Raw genomic sequence first — 21,816 nt, 5'->3', positions numbered from 1 at the left:
TAAACTATTATAAATAAAACAATCGTGGAAAAAAACATTGTGGTTTATTGTTAATTGTAATGAAAAATTATCTGACATATTTTAATAAATAAAAAAAGGTTTTTCACCCTCTCATGTAAAGAGGAAAAACAGTTTAAAATTTATAACAATAATATGTTTAACAAATCACTTCCAATCAACTACAGAAAGGGTAATTTTCGAGTTAAATGAAATTACCATTTATTTTTGAAAATAATTTCATGCATTTTGATAAAATCGAAAAAAATGGCATTATAAATCATCATTTTTTGACATTAAAAAATTAAAAGGCTTTTAAGCCGAAAAAAAAAAGTAATTTCATAAACACTTGTTTAACATGTGTTTTTTTTTCTGGTAATTAAATATTATTAAAGAGTTGACGTGTGAATTACTCTAAAAATTTTTTAATATTAAAAAACATGTGAGATGTTTACAAATTAAAATTTATCGATATAAAAACTATCACGTTTTTTCTGTTTTGTTTCGAGATATTTTAGATTTTTTAGTGTAACTGTTTTTTTGTTTTGAAATAGTGACGACAAGATCTGAGTGTATTATGCATTTTGATGGTGAATTAATTTAGTGATGATTTTGTAAACAAAAGTGTGTTTTTTTTTAAAGAGACATTCTGTTGATTGAATTTTTTTTAACTGAAGTGGATTGTAAATAATTTTAAATTTATATGATGGTGATTGTTAAATAAATATTGTCATTAGGTTGAAGTTTTTTTTTATTTTTAAAGTCTGTTCTGTGGAAAAATGAATTTATTTACAAACATGAAGAAGATTCAAGATTCGTGGAGTGTTTTAATTATTCTGATTGGTGTATTTGGAATTATTGTTAATGCTAAAGGTATGTTGATTAATTGTTTTATGCTGTTTTCTGTGTTTTCTTTTTAATTACATGGATATAATGTTAAATTGTGATATTAAAATTAACTTGTTTGGAATTAATTTTTGTTGCTTGTTTAATCAATTTTTACATTGATGAATTCATTGATAAATGGTTTTGCTTTGCCAAAAGTTACTGTAATTAAAGTAATGACAACATGGCCATATTTCATTTCACGAGATTTAATAATTTTTTTACAATTGAATTTTATATTTGAATTACAGAACAATATTTATTTTTTATATGTAATCCATTATTTGGTGGAAGCGATGGGAAGAATTTAACAATTTCTGGAAAGTTGGATTATTAAAAAATTAAATGGGTAAATAAAATATATATAGTGAATAGGAAACATCCTATCAAGATGATCACAGATTTGAAGTAGCCCTGACTAGACTTCGAATGGGGCACACCAAAGCGACTCGTTTGTACATCCAAAATAAATCTACCCCACCAATCTGTGCCCAATGTAATAAAAAAACTCACAGTAGAGCACGTATTTCAATGTTTTAAATATAGAATAATGAGAATTTTCAATAGAATCTCATCCGATTCGCTGGGAATTTGCCAACGAGAGATCCAAAAATTCCAAAATATCCTACTGAACACCAAATTTCTCCACCAGCTATTATTAAAGAAAAAGGAAGATATTCGCAACTTCATCCAAAAGAAAGATAAGATTATGATAACATAATACCTGCTGACAGTGCGTAGAAATGACCTTTTAGGCCTGAATGACCTGAATTTGTTGTTCTTGTTTGGGCAAATGTAGCAGTATGAAGTTTTTTTAAAGGATGATTTGTGATATTTTAAGGATTTTGCACCTAATTCCATAATGAAATTAGAAAATAGGCAATGAAATAGATATTTATGACCTAGTAGTATTTAATACTATGAGAAGAATATATCGAATGGTGGAAACGCCGGTAAATTATATTAATTTTTGTGATGCAAATATAAAAAGTTTCATTTTAGAAAACTATTATGCAGAATTTATTGCAAAACTTCATCGTGAGCAGTTTGCTATTTGTATTAAATCCTAATTAATTAAAGTATTTTATGCAAATATGCAATTGAAGGGAATTTTACAATTTATCAAACAAAGAATGGAAATTGAGGTGTTAGAGCTCTTGTATTTTGAAAATACTTGCAAATACTATATTTGAGTAAAATTTTTTATTGAAATATGTCTGAAAATTTGTTGAGAAGTTGAAAATGACTAAAAAAATATTACTAGCCTTCATCAATTACGATAGAATACAAATAGTAAAGAGATGATTTAAACAGTGCACGGATCATAAATAATGATGAAAATATAAGAAAAATTCTATATAAAACACTTGGGAATGGAAAAAGAACTATTATTAATAATGTTGAACACTTTGTTAGAGAATATATTTTCTTTAATCGATACCAGTTTCATTCAAACTGAAAAACTCCACATCTAAGATTTGCCGGTTTTTCTTAAAGCGATATACTGATTTAGAATATTCTTAAAATGTTATGGTACAAAATATTTCTCTGAAACAAAAAAATTAGTTTGGGTCGCATGTTCGTCCGCCGGGATGATAACATTGTCCGCTTGGAAAATATAGGTATTTATTTTGCTTGTATTTGTATTGGCCATATCTTCTATAAGAAAATAACTTTTTCTCTCATACGGGCGGAAAGTGTCAACTTCTTCCCGCTGTGCTAAGCAAAGTTGCGTCTTTCCGCCAACTTCGAGGAGAAAAACAGCATACATATCATGGGAGCAAGTAGGGAATCGTATTTTTGTCATTCGCGGCATGAGATCTGAGACATTCTTTACTTTTGCTCCCCAAATATGTAATAACAAAAATTAAGAAAAACTAAGTCTTCGTGTAAGCAAATTATTAAAAAGATAAAATAATCCATTTAGTCAGTAAATATCTTATCAGGATTCTCAGAACTCGACTGATTTTTACGTGAAATCCTCCACTGACAGCTGCACAGACTAACCACACGCTTGGTGAAAAAAATAGGTGGTATTATTTGCCTTTTTCGTACGAACAACTGACAGCGTATATGATACTGAATATTCGCTTCTTTTACAATCAACAGGATCTAGAGATTAAATTCTAGAAAAAAATTTCTGGAAGGGATTTTTAAATATATTTTTGGGAAAAAAAGGTCGTAATGTCGTCATTGGCCTTAATGACGCAGTAAATGAATTACGTTACACTTTTGAGCAGATTTTTTTCGAGAGGCACTGCAGTCAAGAAAATAATTTTAAGTTTAGAGGCCAAATAGAAATAGAAGAAAATAATAGTAATGCAAATAAATTACATTGTAATTCATTTTGCATGATAATTTTACTAAGACGCCAAAACCTTTTTAGTTTGTAGAATTGCCCATATCTATTGAAAGATTCAATAATTATTGGCTCCAAATATATTGACGGATAATACAACTGGACTGACTGTTTCGAAAGTTCAAATATTAATAACAGACCATTGATAACGTTTTACCATTTAATTTTTTGAAGGTATTTTTTATATAATATCTTGGGAGCTAATACTAATAGCGTAATTTGATAGTCATTATTTCATCGATAATTTCTAATCCCAAATCCCTCATAATTTTTCGAATGTGTCAATGGTAATACCTGTTCACTGTTTGTTATTATAAAGACGAACATTTAGTACTTAGCCATATGGCATAAAATATTTCATAAAATGTATGAATTGTAAAGTTCTAGAGAGTAGGGTTTGTGATAATAACGGTTCGTTAACTTCATTAACACCCTATTTTTATATTTAGGTACTCCCAAAACTGTTTTTATAATAAATATTGACACGCATACCAAAATTTGATTTAATATTAATTTTACGTATTTATTAAAAATGTATATTCAATAATATTGTCATATTCAAAACGCTTTTTATGGTAGGGCTACGAATCTATAATATAAAAATGAATCGCTGAATGTGTTGCTAAGCGCAAATCTCACTAATTCTTTTTTTTTTTTAATAATATTCCTTGAAGTACGCGGATGGTTCTTACGGAGAGAAAATTTTAAAAATTGCCGAAAAAAGTCTAAAATCAACACTTTTCTATATTCCCATACAAAAGATTTGTAATAATAATTAAAAGTCAATTTGAACTTTAATGCCATACCTTAAAGTTTAAGGGTTAGTAGAGGGGTTCCGGGAAAGGAAAACAATTGAGTGACGTTAGTATCGCATAAATATTAATGTCAATATTATCAATATTTATACTATTGTAACATTACTCAAAAACAAATTGTCTATGGTAAAATGTAAATTGTCTGCGGTAAAATGTCAATTGAAATGTAAACGTCTCTTTGCTGTGCATCTATAATTTTTTAAAATACACCCGTTCATTCTCTTTAGGATGTATATTTGTCCAGATATACATATTCGAAAATTTCTTTGACAGTCAAAAAGATTTTTGTAAAACTGTAAGAAGTCTGTAAAACTGCTCGATTGAAGACAAACAAATATAACTTATATCTTAATATAACGCAAACAGCTCCATATTCACAAAATTTTGACAATGTACCGCATGTATAATTATTATGCACATGGAAAAAATGATATTTACAACTAAAACAATATTTTTTCGATAAAAGTGACCGTTAAAGAAATGATCGTGGAAAATTTCTTTGATATTTGATTGTTTTTCACTCTTTATTCATGATTTAGTTTCTAAACATGACCAAAGACTTCTCTAGAATCTTATAATCAAGAAAATGAAATAAGGGCCCTATAATTACAGCCGCATTACCTTGGAGACGTACAGACACAGAATTGGGATTTATAATATGCTTGTTTTTAGAATTATCGGATAATATGAATTTGAATTTCGATATTTCAAAAAACTTTTTCCAAGTTTTCAAAACTTTAAAGAGAAAATGGTTTTCTTAGAGTGTAAAAAACTTTGTGTTTTGGTTCTTTGGAAATTCTTCATTTATTAGATTAATTCTATGAATCGCTTCCAAACTTGTATAGATCATCCAAAATTAAGAGAAGATCTAACAGTTTCTATTAAATACGTAACCATTGGAATAAAACTAGCCAAAAGAAGTATGAAATTGGTACAATAAAAGGAAACAACAAATTTCTAAGTAAAATTTTACAATATGTCCTCAAAGTCCACTGTCCACTAAGTTCTTGAAAAATATGAATTATTATTGCGTTTTAAAATAAGCGCCTCAAGATATATATTATTTAAAATTTGTGTTATTAATTTCTCACTTTGTATTTCAATCCGGATGAATTAAAATATTTACTTTTTACGGTTTTAAATACCTGCACGGTGAAGAAGAAAGATGCATATAAAAATGTCAATCTCCATAACTAATTTGCAATTAGAGTTCGTACAAAACGAAGTGGCACCGAGCAAGAGAGAGTGTATGATGTATATGTATGTGCACTCGTATCTACACTCTCTCTTGCTCGGTGCCACTTCGTTTTGTTCGAACTCTACAACATAAAAAAACCTGTTTAATTGCAGGTTATAGCCGAACACCAACAACTTCTGTTTAAAATTATCGTCGTATTAAATATAAATTGTTGGCTGCTAATTAGAATGACGTTATTATCCATTAAGATTCACCGATAAATTTTGGACCAGCGTGTATTAATTATATTAAGTAAAGAAGTTAATATATTTCCTTAAAATACTTCCAACTCATACATAAAGTGTTAATGTGTTTTTGATCATCATTTGTATTCATCTCTCGACGAACAGGTCGGTCCGCCTAAGTGTAAATTTAATAAACTAATCCCTCCCCCTCTTTTGAAATATTAATGGATAAATTGCTGGTTTATTTCGGATCATCGCTAACATCTAAATGAAGTAGTACTTAAATTATATTCTTCGGACTTATTTGCAACTAGTCCAAAAGCACGTTGGGAGGTGCTTTTTTTAAGTTTCAGACCCGAGAAGACTATTTTTAATTGACACACCAGTATAAAATTGATGAATTTTTTTTCTTTTTTTCTAGTTTTAATCAGAAATTAATCCCACAATGTTAATTTTGACTTATGTTAGGTTAAGTTGTCGTTGGATGAATTTTTTTTAACATCTCGGGCTAACAGAAAATTATTAAATTGATTAACAATAACTATACTAATAATTAATTTTTGTGCGATGAGTTTATTGCTTTTTTCAAGGAAACTGTGAATTTTTAGTTTTACTAAACTCCACCATCCAGCAAAAAAAACCGATCTTTCTAGTAATCTAAACTTTAAAAAAGGATACCTACTCCTTAAAATTTAAGAAGTGTTAAATGTCTATCACATGCCAAAAAATCTTCTGTTTTACATTTATTCATTTATTTTAAATTTAAAATGTATAGTTAGTCATTTTGTATACATTTCGTCTATTTGTCAAAGCTGATTTAATGAGACAATTTCTTTGTTCTTTTTTTAAAGATCATTTTTCAAAAAGTGATGTATTTTGTTTATTTTTTATTTTTACCCAAAAAAAAGTTATAATGGGTAGAAAAAATACAATAATAAGTCATGTCACATAAAATGTTTATATTCAATGAGCTTTCATTAAAATTGATGAAATATAAGAAAAATATTGAAGAAAAGATAGTAGGGCAAAATCCAATTTGAAAGGTGATTTTTTTGCAAAGGATCCAATTATGATAAAGATTAGTAAAGAGAGAAAACGAATTGTGTTTTGATTACCTAATTAAAAAAAAGAGTTTTTATGCGCTTGTCGGAAATATAAGAAACGTTCTTGACAACACAACACGTTGAAAATGTTCCAGAAGATAAATAAAGTGAAATTTTAAGTTGAAATTTTAATTTAAAAAAAATTGTCTCAACCCTATTCGACAGTTTCAAACCTTCTCAAAACTTCTGAAACCTAACTTTTCTCTTTTACCTAATATACCATTATTAACCCCCCGAAAGTCATACTAGATCTAATTTCACTTTATGGGCTGAGGATTTCAAATGGTTTACTTCGGAGTCTAATTTCAAATATTAAAAACTTATTGAAAGCGTTTTGTACAAGTGGAAATTACGTTTAATTTATACCAGATAGTTTTCATTGTAATTATAATAAATGTTATGGAAAAATTATGACGAAAACCACTACTACCACTACCACATACAAATTTTTACATTCCTCTCCATTTTCTCGATTTTAACTGGCTCACAAAAAACTTTTCTCATTTTCATCCACTTACTGGTATAGTAAAACGATTTTGAAAAAATGAAAACACATTACGAAATTTTTATGAAACTGAAATTTTGCAATTTGATGGAAGCGGCAGGAAACACTTTTTCAAAAATGCAATATGAGTTTCTAGGTAACGAAATGAATTTTGCTGAGTTTAATAAGTTTCTATGTAATTATTTCTTATCTCTCTTTTTTTATTAACGGATGGTAGTCATTATACTTCGATTTTGTACGTTTATTAACATAGCAATTCAAACTTAGTGATAATTTTCCAATATATCCAGTTGAAAAGGATACCCACTAAGATTTGTTTAAAGTTATGAATGTTCAAAAACGTTATAGAAACAAAGTTTCCTTATCTTCTTGATAGTCTCAAAATTGTTATGCATGTAACAAAAAAAACACCTTTTACATTGTTCTTAAAACCATAAAAATAAAACAATTTCTTTCCTGATATACAAATACCAAATTTAATATCAGCATGTAAGTCAATTTCTATATAAATATTAATTCTGTTTACTTTCATACATCACGCAATATTTATGTTTATCAACGAAATGTAGCGTTTTATGGGATTAAAATTATTTACATTTTCGATTAAATAAAATACTGCGTTGACAAGAATAATAATACATTTTTGGAATCAGTTTAATCCATTTTATTTATAATAAATAGTAACCACACACCCTGTGGGCCCATAGTGAAGCGAACTTTCTTTTTCTTTTTCTTCCATTTGAAGGAAGAAAGATTAAAGAAAAATGGGCTGTTAATCCTGGATCGAGTCTCAAATTTTAGGAGTTTTTAGATTTTTGACAGTGTATTTTTGTTTCTTGTTTATATTAAAAGAAGCGCATTTCTCTAAACGTAAGACAAAAAACTCATAAATATTTTGCTGTGGGCTAAGCATTTTAAATAACAGGGGATCGGACTAAATTATTTTGATCACTTCAGGTGAAGAATTCGCACTGGATGGACAGCAGAAAAGTGAAGGTGATTTTTAAAAATCTTTCTAGTATGTAAGATAATAATAAAAAATAATAATAGAGATAACATATAAAACTTTGTTTTGCTAAAAGGATTTGGATAAACTTTGAATGCAGTCTTTGATTGCTAATAATTTCTTTGTTTTTTAATCAATTTTAACACCATTTTCAAATTTTGTCATGGTATCATGTGTTTTTACATTTTTATGAGTAATATGGCCAATTTCACTACAGGATTATCCCTTATTACAAATATAATGTATTAATGTGTACGAATCAAGATTGATGTTTCTCAATGACGAATTACTCGTTAGCCGTTCTTCCACGCCAAAACGACAGCACAGAACGAAGTTTAGCCATGAATTTTCGCTTTTTTCATGCATTGTGAATTTTTTTATTTGAATACCAACCAACAATTCTTTGTGTTGTGCAAAAAAATTTTGCTTAACAAATTGTCAATTGTTAATACTTTCTCACGATTTTAATCCTTTCATCATGTTTTGTAATTTTATTTTTAAGTTCGAATGCTTGATTTCAGAACATAATGTTTATCTACACTTATAAATCTCAATTATAACTAAAACGTTTCTTAAGGATAAACTGTTTTTGCAATTAAAAAAAACAAAGGAAATACTTGAAATCTTTAACGGATGTTGATTAAAGTTATCGAATTGGTGATCTTGTGACAAACTTGTCGTTTTTTCACAATTTTTTTATTTAAATAAATAGTGTTTATGATATACATCTACCCTAAACATAACACCAAAACAAAATCACAGTTCAACTGAAACGAAGATAAGTCGTGGTGCATATGATTCTTGTAGACAAATCCCAAAACTTTTCGAATGCAGAAAATTATTCTAAGCAATAAATATTTGGAGTCATAGCTATAAAATATTCTCAATCAAGTCGATCCGACCGTTTATAGGGGCTACGATGCCACTGAAAAATACACAGACGTACAGATAAACACTTTAAACTTCAGATGAAATGAAAAGGATACTTAGAGAGCTATAATTTTTTGGGACAAATTTTTGGAAATATTTTAATTGAAATTGAAATATTTGTGCTGACCTTGTTCTTTTGAATTATTGTTTAGAATTACCTAATTATTTTACCATCTCACTTTTCGAAATGAAGGCAGCCAGGTTTATTTGACCGTTCATTTCCATAGTAATTATATAAGTAAAAATTATATGTCATAATTGCTAATTTTTTAGTTTTTTCGGGTACGGAACCCTAAGCTTGAAAGATAGCTAAGAACACTCTCCCTTTCATTACCTTTCAAATGATACCAAAAAAATTAAAATCGGTTCAACCGTTTACGCGCTACGATGCCACAGACAGACACAAACACGCGATCAAATTTATAACACCCTTTTTTTTATTTCGTGGGTTTAAAAAGGATTCTGATTTCTTTGGATACGGAATTCTGAAAGTATCAAAAACATGTAATTCTGAAAGGATCATAAAATTTTATTTTCTATTTACAGGGTGAAATCAATAAACTACTATCAGTAAATTAATAAGATATTTATTTTTAGAATCAACAAACTACCGAATGATGAATAATATTCGTGAATAAAATGTATACACAAAAACCATATGCGCTGGAATGAATAACAAAATTTTTATTACCATTAGTTATTTAGTCTACGTGTGTAAAAAAAGACATGTTGATAGGCTGTTTGTTCCATCATTTTTAATGTGAAATATGTTTTACAGCAAAAAAAAGAAATAAGAAAAAAATTTGTACACTATAATGTCATTCAAAAATAATGTGATATTATATTAAAACAACACAACACATTGTGTTTTTAAAGTCATCATCTCATAAGGCGCCGAACAAAAAAAAAATTCCTCTTCGCCTCCTACGTAGAAGAAATTAAGTATATGTTTTTTGAAAATTTTATTTTTTTGGTAAGTAATAAAAATGACTTTAATTCTCGCACATCATTGTTTCCATTTGACTGAAAGTGCAATATTATTTACATACAAATAAAGTTTTTAACACTGAATTTTCATTACAGTTAGCGTCAGATATATAGTTGATTTTGTCTTTACTAATACTCGTTATTCAGAAAAAATGGATTGAAAAGAAAGAGATAAACATTAATTCCTGTTTTAAACAATTAAATAATAATATTGAGAATTAATCATTGATTTCGATTATTGATTAAGATTTTTTGAAATTGCAAATTTATTAATTCTGACTAAACCTTGTTACGGAAGACAAAATTCTTTAAAACTACTTATTTCGGTACTTTAAAATAGCACAAAGTTTGCAGTAAATCAGTAAGCTGTATTTTCTATTTTTCTATGAGCTGAACATATAAAAAGAGATATTTTATATTTTAGGACCTTATCATACCTCAATACCTCATAGTATTCTCCTCAACTTTTCTTTATGTGGCTACATATTTAAACAAAGTCGAAAAAGAGTTTTATGAGTTTTTACATTATTTGAGATTATTAGAGCTATGTTCCTTACTAGGTTCGGTGAAAGCTTCTTTAATAGTTTATTACCTTGGACATTTTTTTATCTTGAAGTATTGATAGTATTCTCAAAGAGGTAATTGCGTAGTAAAAATGCCAGCTCCTTATGCCTTATTCCTTATGCTGAATGTCGGTATGTCAAAATATCGGAAAGAATTTACTTCCTACCGGGTGTTCTACGACATCCTCCCCTTTTCTAATGTTGTTTAAGAATCTGATACGTTTCATAACAAGATGGAAGTTTGAAAAACGTTATCGAAGGATGACTGAAGTGTGACCTATCATTTAAATGTTTTTTTTGCATGGCAAGTCAAATGAAACCATCTTCGAAGAAAATGAACCATTGGGAACAAAACTGTGTTTCAATTTGTAAAATTGAAATTGACTATATTTTAAACACAACGAATGTTGGTAGCTATGATCAATACCGAGACCAATTGATGTTTAAGTGTAATAGGTAAATCATGTCAAAAGTAGTCTAACATAGATCAAGATAAAAATTATATGTAACTAACTTGATACCCGCCCGCTTCACTGGGCTTAAAAGTAAAAACCACCGCTTTATAGCCTCCACCTCTTTTGATCTCACTTATCAACAACACTTATCACTTATCAAAATGAATGTGAAAGGCTGAATATGTTACATCAATGTGTAATAGCAACAATCCGCGTGTGCAAGGAAAATGGCGTCAAATTTGAATGTGTTTCCAACTTATTTTATGCGAATCAGGACCATTTTTCAAAACTATGCGGTTAAGAATACAATTATCTTGACACAATTGGGCTTCCTAAAATGAAAATATCTCGTAGTTCGCAAAGCTATATTTTGCAAGTTTGTATAAAGTCAATCAAATGAGTATTGATTGATGGATTTTTATTTATCCAAGACCTTCAGTTAAGGCCAGTGATGTGTCAGTCTTTGGTATGTTATTTTGAGTTCAGTTATGTCAATTGAACTGCAAGTTCTTATATTTGACGAAATATGTATAAAAATTAATATGTGTATAAGTGTGACATTATTAATGACTTACACTATAATTTAAATATAAATAATTTTGAACAGTGAATTTCAATTATTTTAATGGATTCATAATATAGCAAAAAGTATGTTGTGTTGTCATTTTATTAATTTTATTTTATTGAATTTAAAAATGAAAACATTTATATATAGTATTAGAAGTGAATTAATGTACAAAATATTTATATTAATTTGTAATTTATTTTAATAATCCATAATTAATATCGCTATTATAATATTTTGTTATTATGATCAAATGATAATTATTTGTTTGATTAACTTTGTGGTATAGAATGTTACATTAAATTATCAATCTTTTGGTGTTTTCTAAAAATTTTTTATTTTTTGTTATAATAAGAGCATTTTAAAATCTTATTTCATATTTCTTTAAAGCTTTGGTTTCCAACGGTCATAATGTACGTTACAGACAGGAACACATAATATACAAATTTTCGATCGCTTTGTTAAAATTTTCAAGAACTTCATTGAAAAGCGTCCCTACACGGGAACATTTTTCTGTTAGTTTTCTGTAGAAAACTAATCTGCCAGTTCTTACTTGTTATCCATAACAGTACAAATTAATACAACTTAAAGTGGTTTGTAATACTAGTAAGATTTATTTTTATATAAAAAACAATTTTTGGGACTCCCTACCGGGATAAAACAATAAGTGACCATCGTTGTAATTACCATTGAACCCAAGAGTTTCTAATACTGTAATCATTGGTACCGTGCATAAATCTTTTCCAGTGAGATTTTGTCCATTAAGAAATGTGTGGCCATGGTGAATTGCTTAAGTTTAACAAGTGAAAACAAACAACTGACTGAGTTAATTGTTGAAATACCATGCATAGTCAGTGTTGCTTTCTTTATCATATAACACATACCTATAAATGTGACAAAAGTGATATTCAAGTATAGTACATACTATAAAATTCCCGCCTAATTGGCGCCCTCACGGGTAAACAGTGATGTTTACGCAAAAATGTTTCAAACAAAAGTTGTTTATTTTTTTAAAAGGAGTTGTTTATTTTTTAAATTTAAACTTTTGTTCTATCTCTAACGGCTTACAAGATGGGTCCTACGGACCCGAGACCCAATTGACCTATTATGCTCATTTACGAACTCGACCTCACTTTTTACGTCCTGAGTACGCTGTAAAAATTTCAGCTCGATATCTTTTTTCGTTTTTGAGTTATCGTGTCCACAGACGGGCGGACGGACAACCGGAAATGGACTAATTAGGTGATTCTATGAACACCTATAGCAAAATTTTGTGCGTGGCGTCAATATTGTTAAGCGTTACAAACTTGGGACTAAACTTAGTATACCTTGCATATTACATATATGCATGGTATAAAAATTATTAACGCATAAAATAATATTTTTTTAATCATGTATCAAAATGTCCTAAATATTATCATAAGCGATATTTTTTTCGGGATGTAAAATAAAAAACTATTTATATAGATGGATAGATTTAAGAGTTTATTAAGGATTAATCATTATAATGCGATTGAGGCGCCCTGTAACATATATTAAAGGTATTTTATAACATTTTGCTAGATATTTATTCAAACTTGAAAACGGTGAGGCAAAGAAGTGTGTAACTTTGTTTATATTTTTGTCTAAATTATCTCCTTATCACTGTACCTCACATAAAAAAGCATTTTAAAATTTACGAATATTAAATATCGAAGTAAATAAATTGTTCTTTTAAATAAATCAAATTATATTTTGGTTAATTTAATAAATGTAGCTTAATAAACTTCAACATGATGGCGTTCGTCCAGGTATAAACATTTAAGCAACTATTTACCACATGAAAGTGAGATTTGAACAACTTATGGTTACATTAGGTTATATTGGCTGTCCACGAAGGACACACTTAGGCTATAGAGCCCATTGTGATACCATATATATGTTTTACCACCTTTCCGCTGATAATTTCATTTATCAGCTCCTCAATTTCAGAGGCTGAGTGCACCTCCTTCATGGCATATACCATGCACTATACCAGTCCATCACAACTAATAATTAAATTAATTTTGTTGTGATGGCGGGAATCGAACTCGCTACCCTAAGCATACCGCGGACGGAATTGGTTACGCCTTAACTAACTGAGCTAATAGGGCGACTGAACAACTTATAGTCGGATTCGTTTTTTCAGTACTTCAGTACTAATATTGCTTTGAGTAAACGCTTTCACAGGATAATTGCAATGCTTTGAGGATTTTCTTCGGTCAATTTTGAGATTTTTTTTTCAGAGCTTTTTCAAAATCGCATACTTTTTTGCCCCACATTGTATATAATAGATATACGAAATATATATCTACAACGCTTATATTTTATAACATGCATGTAAAATTAATTACAATAATTAAAGTTTAGTATATTTAAATGTTTAGTGTATTTGTTGTATAGGTATACATACATATAAACATATTCAAGGGATTAAATACCGTTATCTGAATCCTTTCTACCATAATATTACCTCGAATGTATATAATGTAATGTGTATTATATATTATAACTCTTGTATGGTATGTATAGTAAAGTAACATCAATTTGATAAAATCAAATAATATGCCCCTGTAGTCTCATTAATACATTAATTTAATTAATTACTTCATGTAACAAAATTTTAACAAAATTTATGTTAAACTTTTTTTTTTTTGCTAATAAAAGAAAATTGATCCCTTTAAATAATCCTTCTTAACATAATGAATATTCAGGATATTAAAGTTTTGGATGGAAAGTGATTATTCTCATACTGGGAGCTCTTTCAGTTAACGTTCAGTTGACGAATTACTATTGAAGTAATTCGTCAAAATAATTTTTTTGTAATTGACCCTTTTCTAGAAAGTAAAAACCATTCTGGGTCTAATTGCAAAACATAAACGCCAAACTGGCATAGAATTAAATATGCCATACAAGGCAAAAACAGCGCAATATAGCCTTAGGGAAAACTAGTGCATTAGCGAATCATAAGGGCCGAAATACCTACGCTATCCAATTATTCTTTTGATTTATCTTTCACTTATGAAACGATGTTATTGTATATAATTAGATCAAAACTACCGAAAGAGACTTAATGTCAATGTACCTTGAGGCTGAATCTAATACATTTCAGACAGCTGTTCTGAAAAAATTTAATTAATTTATCGATATTTGGCGTAATTTTCAAAATATCGAAAATTGAAAATTTTCTTTAATTATTCATCTTTCGATATTTCGAAAACCAAGACAGATATCGAAAAACTTTATTCTTAATAAAAGTACGACTATATACAATTTTTTTTGTATGTTCCTTTAATTTCAACGGAGACCAGCGCTGTGGCCATTATTTTCTTTCCAACAATTATATAATTCTCTTTATTTAGGGGTCGCAATACTGTAATAAGTGGTTTGAAATTTTAAAAGAGTGTGTCTAAACGAAGTCGCGGTGTCACCGGTTACTTATCTAAATCACTTCCGTCGTATATTGAATGTCAGTGCAATAAATTTGCCCCACAAAAACAATACACCATGTAGTTACATTGCCTCTTTTTCTCAATTAATCTACACATACGGGCGAAGTGTGAAGTATAATAAAAAACTACTTATTTTTAATAATATTGCTAATTCTCAGAAGCACTTAAATTTTAAGCAATTTATTTAATACAGGAATGTTAAAAACTTGTAGATATAAAAAGACATATGCGTTGTAATAATGTTGAGTATTTATTTTGACGGGGTAATCGAAAAACACCTACGTATTTTAAACAATCTTTTAATATTGTTGGCATTGTATTTTTCATAAAAACCTAAAAAGATTTCTAACAGTATAATGTTTATAACATGACTATGCCTATTTTAACCCCCGAATTAAAAAAGGAGTCTTATAAGTTTGACCGCTATGTGTTTGAGTCTGTAAGTTTGTCTGTCTGTGTCTATTTTTTTGGTTTCATTTGAAAGGTAATTTAACGGAGAGGGTTCTTAGTGTGACTATATTTTAGTGTGACTTAAGAATTCCGTTGCCGAAAAAACTAAAAAATTGATCTTCAAAATCGATTCAGTTTGGAAAAGACATGACGTATAATATTAACATATAAATAATTACTATGGAAATGAATGGTCAAATAAACCTGGCTCAATTCATTTCGAAAAGTGGAATGTTAAAATAACTAGATAATTCAAAACAATAATTCAAAAGAACAAAGTCAACACAAATATTTCAATTTCAATTAAAATATTTCCAAAAATTTGTCCCAAAAAATGATAGCTCTTTAAGTATCCTTTTCATCTCATCTGATGTCCTTGACCATCATTTTGATAATAATTTAAGAAGGAGTATTATAAGGTTATAGTGTTTATCGGTGCGTCTGTGTGTTTCTCAGTGACATCGTATCCTCTAAACGGTCGAACCGACTTGATTGAGAACATTTTATAGCTAAGTTTCCAAAAATCGATTTACAAGAGTTAAATCGCATTTTTCGGGGTTTTTTTTTAAATTTTGTAAATTTTACTTGTGTCATCAGCTAATAGTCCAGGAAATATGAAATCGATAAAATGAGTTATTGCAAATGATTTTAAATATAATTAACCACCCATATTGTTGTTTATATTTTTGTGTAAGTAAATGAATAAATATATTTATTTATAGAGCGATAAGATTTCAAAATTGAAATGTCTATTTGACCAATCATATGTGGAGTTCATATTTTTATATTCTTATAAAATTGTTATATTTATAAAAAAAAATTTATCAATTTGGATTTTATAATAAAAATAACATAAAAATTATTGAAAGAAAAGTAAAAAATTTTAACGTGGGCAACAATAATGTTCTAAATTATTACTGCACATTAAACAATATACATTCGTCGATCTAGAGCTACATTCTTATTTTGTCTCCTGTTAGTTCGTTTTCTGTTTAAATATTTTCGTGGGTTTTTGAACGTAAACGTAAAAATACTCATTCAAATGTTCAATTAAACGAGATGCACAGTTACTCATTTTTCCAATTAAATTGAGGTCAGTACAATCATAATCAGTTAAAATGGTTGGTCTCATTATCGGTTACCGTGGGACCGAATTCGTCCCACTCTCGAAACGAATCTTTCTCAAATTCCGGTCTGCAGGTCTTATCTTCGCCACCTTATCTCTGCCATGCAGAAGGCTGTCATAATAGGCACCCTTCATAAATTGAGATCGCATCAGACTGTCTTCAAGTAACAGCCCTTGAAGTATTTTACTTTAAGTAGGATCCACATCGCTGTGGTGGGGGAACGGAGCCTGTTCGACCAGGACACCAGAGAGACTAACGTATCCTCGACTCAGAAAACAGATGGACTCACGGGGGTCGCATGGACTGACGGACGTACAGACTGCACGACCACAGGTCAGTCAACTTTCTTCAAAAGACGCAGCTGCCTTGTGAAGATTTATGTCTCTCACGAAGATGGGAGGCTCTGGGATGAAAACTCTGTATCCTCTCTCACCCCTTGGCAGACATTCGTTAATAATTGTTGTATTCTAAGAGGGTAAGACTATAAATTATGTGCGTACCATTCTTATCATTGATTGTCTTCTTTAAAATGTCCGACTCATACATATAAATTTGATCTTTATGATATTTCACTTAAATGTAATTGAATATTTGTACATATATAATGAGATTACAATGAACTCAAAACTATGTTATTATGAACTTTTTTTATGATAATATAAAACAACATTTGATTTATTATTTTATTGTGATAATTTTAATTATAATCATAATTTAAATTCATTTAGTTTTTTTATTCATTATTATTATAATGATGCAGCGATAATAAATTAAGTTGTCTGTATCAATTTTATCCAAAACAATAACGTTTGTCTTAGAGTTTAATGTATATTTCATTTGAAATTCAAAAATTTTTAATTTTAAATATTAAATTTTTTTAGTGGATTTAATGTAAAAGAAAAAAATATTTTGGGTTGGAACGGCGACGTTTATATGTCTACTGTCTAGTCTTTTTGAGGCGTCAAAGTTTATAAAACTAAGTTTCAAAATAAAATCGGGTCTTATTGGCCTGTGTTATCAAAGAAATCGAATTTTTTAACTTTATGACGTCATCAGAATCCAAAAAATTTAATTTTTCTCTATCACATCCCAATTTTATCCAATTTTAATAAACCAAGTATGTAATCCTACTAAATTTGGGTCATACTTTTCAAATTTGTGATCAAAATTAACCTAGCTCTAATAGGTTTCAAGAATGTGGAGTCCTGATCCCGGAATTCAGCATATAAGTGATAGCTAGCGAAAAATCGACATCACAGCTGAAAAAAAGACCCAAAATTAGTGGGATTAAAAAAAATTCCGATAAAATCGGATCAAATTTGCCTGTGTTATCAAAATAATTGAATCTATTACCTTTATGACTTTAAATTAATGAGTTCCTTTTATATGATTCCTTGTTTTACGCCTTATTTCTTATGCGCCGATGGCGGGTGCCACCTTTGCCACGCCCTAGTTACGGACCTGCTAAGATGACTAATTTCCGAGTATTTTCTACCTTTGTTTGTGGTTTTGATTCTTGGATGATATTTTTGACGAAAAATATACAATTGTCGAAATAACATATTTCCTAAGTAAAATTTTTAAAATGAATAAATATTAACTATCTTCTTGGTACGGAATTCTAGGCCTGATATAGAAAAATACTTTTATTTGGATTCGGTATTTTAAATTTAATCTGAATTTAATTTTGAACATTAAAATCATAGTTAACAAAACAATCTTTTTACAAAAATAAAAAGAAAAAAAAAATATTAAGTCAATATTGAGAATTATAAAATTATTTAAAAAAAATACATGTCGTATATCAAATATTTGATAATTATTTTCTAAAAATAAAAGCAAAATATCAAAAAATCATTCAAACATGAAAAATAAATAATTGTAAAGTTGAATAAATATTTAAACGATCAAACGATTCTGTCATCATAATATCATAACATTCATATTCTATTATATGCTCATAATAAACACTTTTTAATAAAGATATTTTCAACATTATTAAATATTAATTTGTGTGTACTAACAAAATGTTTATTTTCTAAAATTTACGGTTCTTTATTATTATCTGCGTACTATAACGTCTATGAAAGAGTAACAGAAATTTAGGCTAACAATGATTTGAGCGGATTAAGTGACAGAAAGAACTAGCTACAAAAATGTTTACAAAAATAGAACCACCTGAGAAAATTGTTCAAAAAAGTAAAAAATTATTTTAAAGTAAATACTCCAATACTTGTCGACTTCGAAGCGTAATATCTCACAAAATAAATATTGATTGGAGTATATTTCAAAATATTTTGCACTTTTTTGCGCATATTTTTTAGTCGGTTCTATTTGTACAAAAAAATTTAATTTTGACAAAAGTTTAGGATGTCTACCTTCGTACATAATAGATAAAGTTACTTGACGTATGATTTCTTTACTTTGCACTGTTATTTAAATTTATTTCAGCGAAAAAAGGGTGGTCCCAATCTGAATAACATTTGCGGAGCAATGTGTGGATAAACATACGTACAAACATAAAACTGTGTATATTTGTTAGGAGGCAATAATTCATTATCGTATGCTAAAAAATTGCAGTTCCGTTAATATTACATTCAAAATCGAATTGATATCCTCTTTTTTAAGTCAGTTAAACAGAAGAAAAAAAAAAATTGGATTTTGCATTTCAAATTTTTCATTTAAGGCTGGAAGAATTCTTAATTGGATCCAGAGATTTTATCGGTGTATTTAGGTTATAGCGTTACGCATCTGCTTCTACATAGAATCTGTAATTCGTCTCGTTTATCTATCTTTCTTAAAAAAAGATAAAAATTTTATTTCTAGCATTAGGTGTCTAGGCATGGCACCATTCGACCAATTCATCGTTTTCTAACCTAATTCGTTTATTTGTTTATATCCAAAACCATTTTACGATATCTACATAATTGTTCTGATGCGGTTACGAGCTCATACTTTAGGGAAAATGTTTAATGGATTCTTAATATAAAATTAAATAGAAAAGTGAAATAGTGTTATAGATTACCTAATAATGGTATTATTGCTATTAAAAAAGTTAGATTTGGTGATCCCTCGCAGTGCGGTATCGCGTAAAATTTCTCTCATTTTCCATTACAAATTAATTAAATTATTTATTATTAATGTATCAAATAATTTCCTATCGTTTCGAAAAAAAAAAATTATAATGATTCAAATAAATAATAATAATAAAAAGGTAGGTACTAAGTTTTAGGAGTGGTTGGAGCGCTTTTTGGGCAGAGCCATACTCACTCAGAGCAAGGCGACCAATTGAGCCGTCTCATATCAGATACGCCATTCACCTCTCTTAAACTACCACTTTGAAGCATTTCTAGCATTTACAAAACTCAATATTTCCTCGATCTTTGTTTCCGCCACGTACAGCAAACCTTGTCCCAGAATTTTAACTGCATATACCATTATTTCATTTTAGTTAAAAATAATGTAAAATTACTTTTTTATTCAACGCAAGCGCTGAATAGTAAATAATAATTATATTTTAAAATTACAGTCATTACATTTTATAAAGAAAGCTTTTGAACTTTTTCTGAATCTGAAATTGCAAATTCTCATGGATGTGTAAAAGTTCGTCTTTAATACAACAAGAACTATTTTAAATTGTTGTTCGGTTGTTTGTTTCTAATGTGAAATGGGTTTATTATAATATATTTTCTGTAAATTGATTCGTTGACAATTAAGATTAACGAAGTGTTAAATTGTTCTAGTTGTTATGCGATAGTTAATTACCAGATAATTGACTAGACTTCAATCGATATATATATATGAAATAAAAAATATATGCCATTTAATCGAACAAATTAGTAATAGTAAGTGCAACTTAATTTAAGAACTCAGTTTTTTCCGAATTCAAACTTTGAAAATAAAAGTTGTTAAATCCACATTAACTGCGTTAATGACTTTAGCTTCTTCTCTTTTTTACCCATCTTTATAATAACTTAAATTAAAACAAGTGAAAACAAACAATTGACTGAGTTAATTGTTGAAATACCATGTATAGGCAGTGTTGATAACTCTGTCACATTTCACATACATACATATCTGACAAATTTAACTGAATAACGTCAGAATAACGTTCATATCTTGCATACTAGTAAACATTTTCACTTGTCCATTCGTAAAGTGAGAATTCTTCATCTGAAATGATAAAAAAAATTTAGTCCGATCCCCTATTTAGTAAAATTTTCAGAGATATCAATTTTCCTCAAAATTTCCATAACTTTCTACAATATTCCGCTTTCTTCGTACTTTTCAATTTTCAATGAATTTTTTTCTAATAAATACAGAATATTCTGTAATATTTTCTTAGTCAAGAGTGTCATTTGTATTCCAAAATTTCCTCTGTAAAAGAGAATCGTTAATAAAAATTTTGTATCCATTTCCACACTACCATTGAGGTAGGATACATCAGCGCGTTTTTTTTTACGTGGTATCCCCTATAGGCCTAATCCACGATCTTTTCCTTCTATTTAAGTGCATCCGGTTACATTTAAACAGAAGAAAAAGATAAATAATCATCCAATTTGTCGTGACCGGAACATGACAAATTGAATAACATTATCGCAATTCCTAAAAAAAAAATTCACAATCCCCAAATACTATCAGCCTAAATTTGACATCACTTAATATAATTACAGGACAGGTATTCCTAAAATATAAGAAAGAGATAAAAAAAAACATAAACCTGGAAAAAAATTCAATTATTTTAAAAAGAAAAGGAATAAATAAAAATTGCTTAATTTACAATAACCTTTATGCATAAATATTTCTGAAGGTCCATTTGAATTAACCATATCAATCTAGTTATAAGTAGACTTACCCCAGAATGAAACCAATCCAAAATATCACAGGCTATAACACAGGCGAAAAATCCATGTAATCAAGATCATTTTTTCCGTACATTATCTGTCTAGATATACCTAACTCACTTTAAGCGATGACTGCGCTTTTTTGCATGTTCCGTCTCACCGTCATCATGAGTTGATACAATCCCCTATCGAGGCGCTTGGCTTATAGACAGACATAACGAGTAAAAATTGATTTTTGACTACACAATTTCTCATAGTGTTATAACACATGCAACAAATCGAACGTGTTTTTCCTGAGAAACATCATACTAACCTTAGTTAGTCAACGTCGCT

The 21,816-nt window shown here is 28.7% G+C and overlaps 1 protein-coding gene across 1 annotated transcript in view; it reads left to right on the top strand.

Annotated features, from left to right (window-relative positions):
• Positions 1–794: 794 nt before the first annotated feature.
• The window catches only part of LOC123294175 (roundabout homolog 2-like), a 560,947-nt gene continuing 539,925 nt past the window's right edge, over positions 795–21,816 (top strand). Inside the window, exon 1 of the mRNA XM_044875281.1 lies at positions 795–870. Coding sequence (XP_044731216.1) covers positions 795–870 — 76 coding nt within the window. The remainder of the gene's footprint in view (positions 871–21,816) is intronic.

This window comes from Chrysoperla carnea, chromosome 2 (genome assembly GCF_905475395.1).
Source record: "Chrysoperla carnea chromosome 2, inChrCarn1.1, whole genome shotgun sequence".
NCBI lineage: Eukaryota > Metazoa > Arthropoda > Insecta > Neuroptera > Chrysopidae > Chrysoperla > Chrysoperla carnea.
The sequence above is the reverse complement of the archived record's forward strand: the minus strand, read 5'-3'. Positions and strand labels throughout refer to the sequence as shown.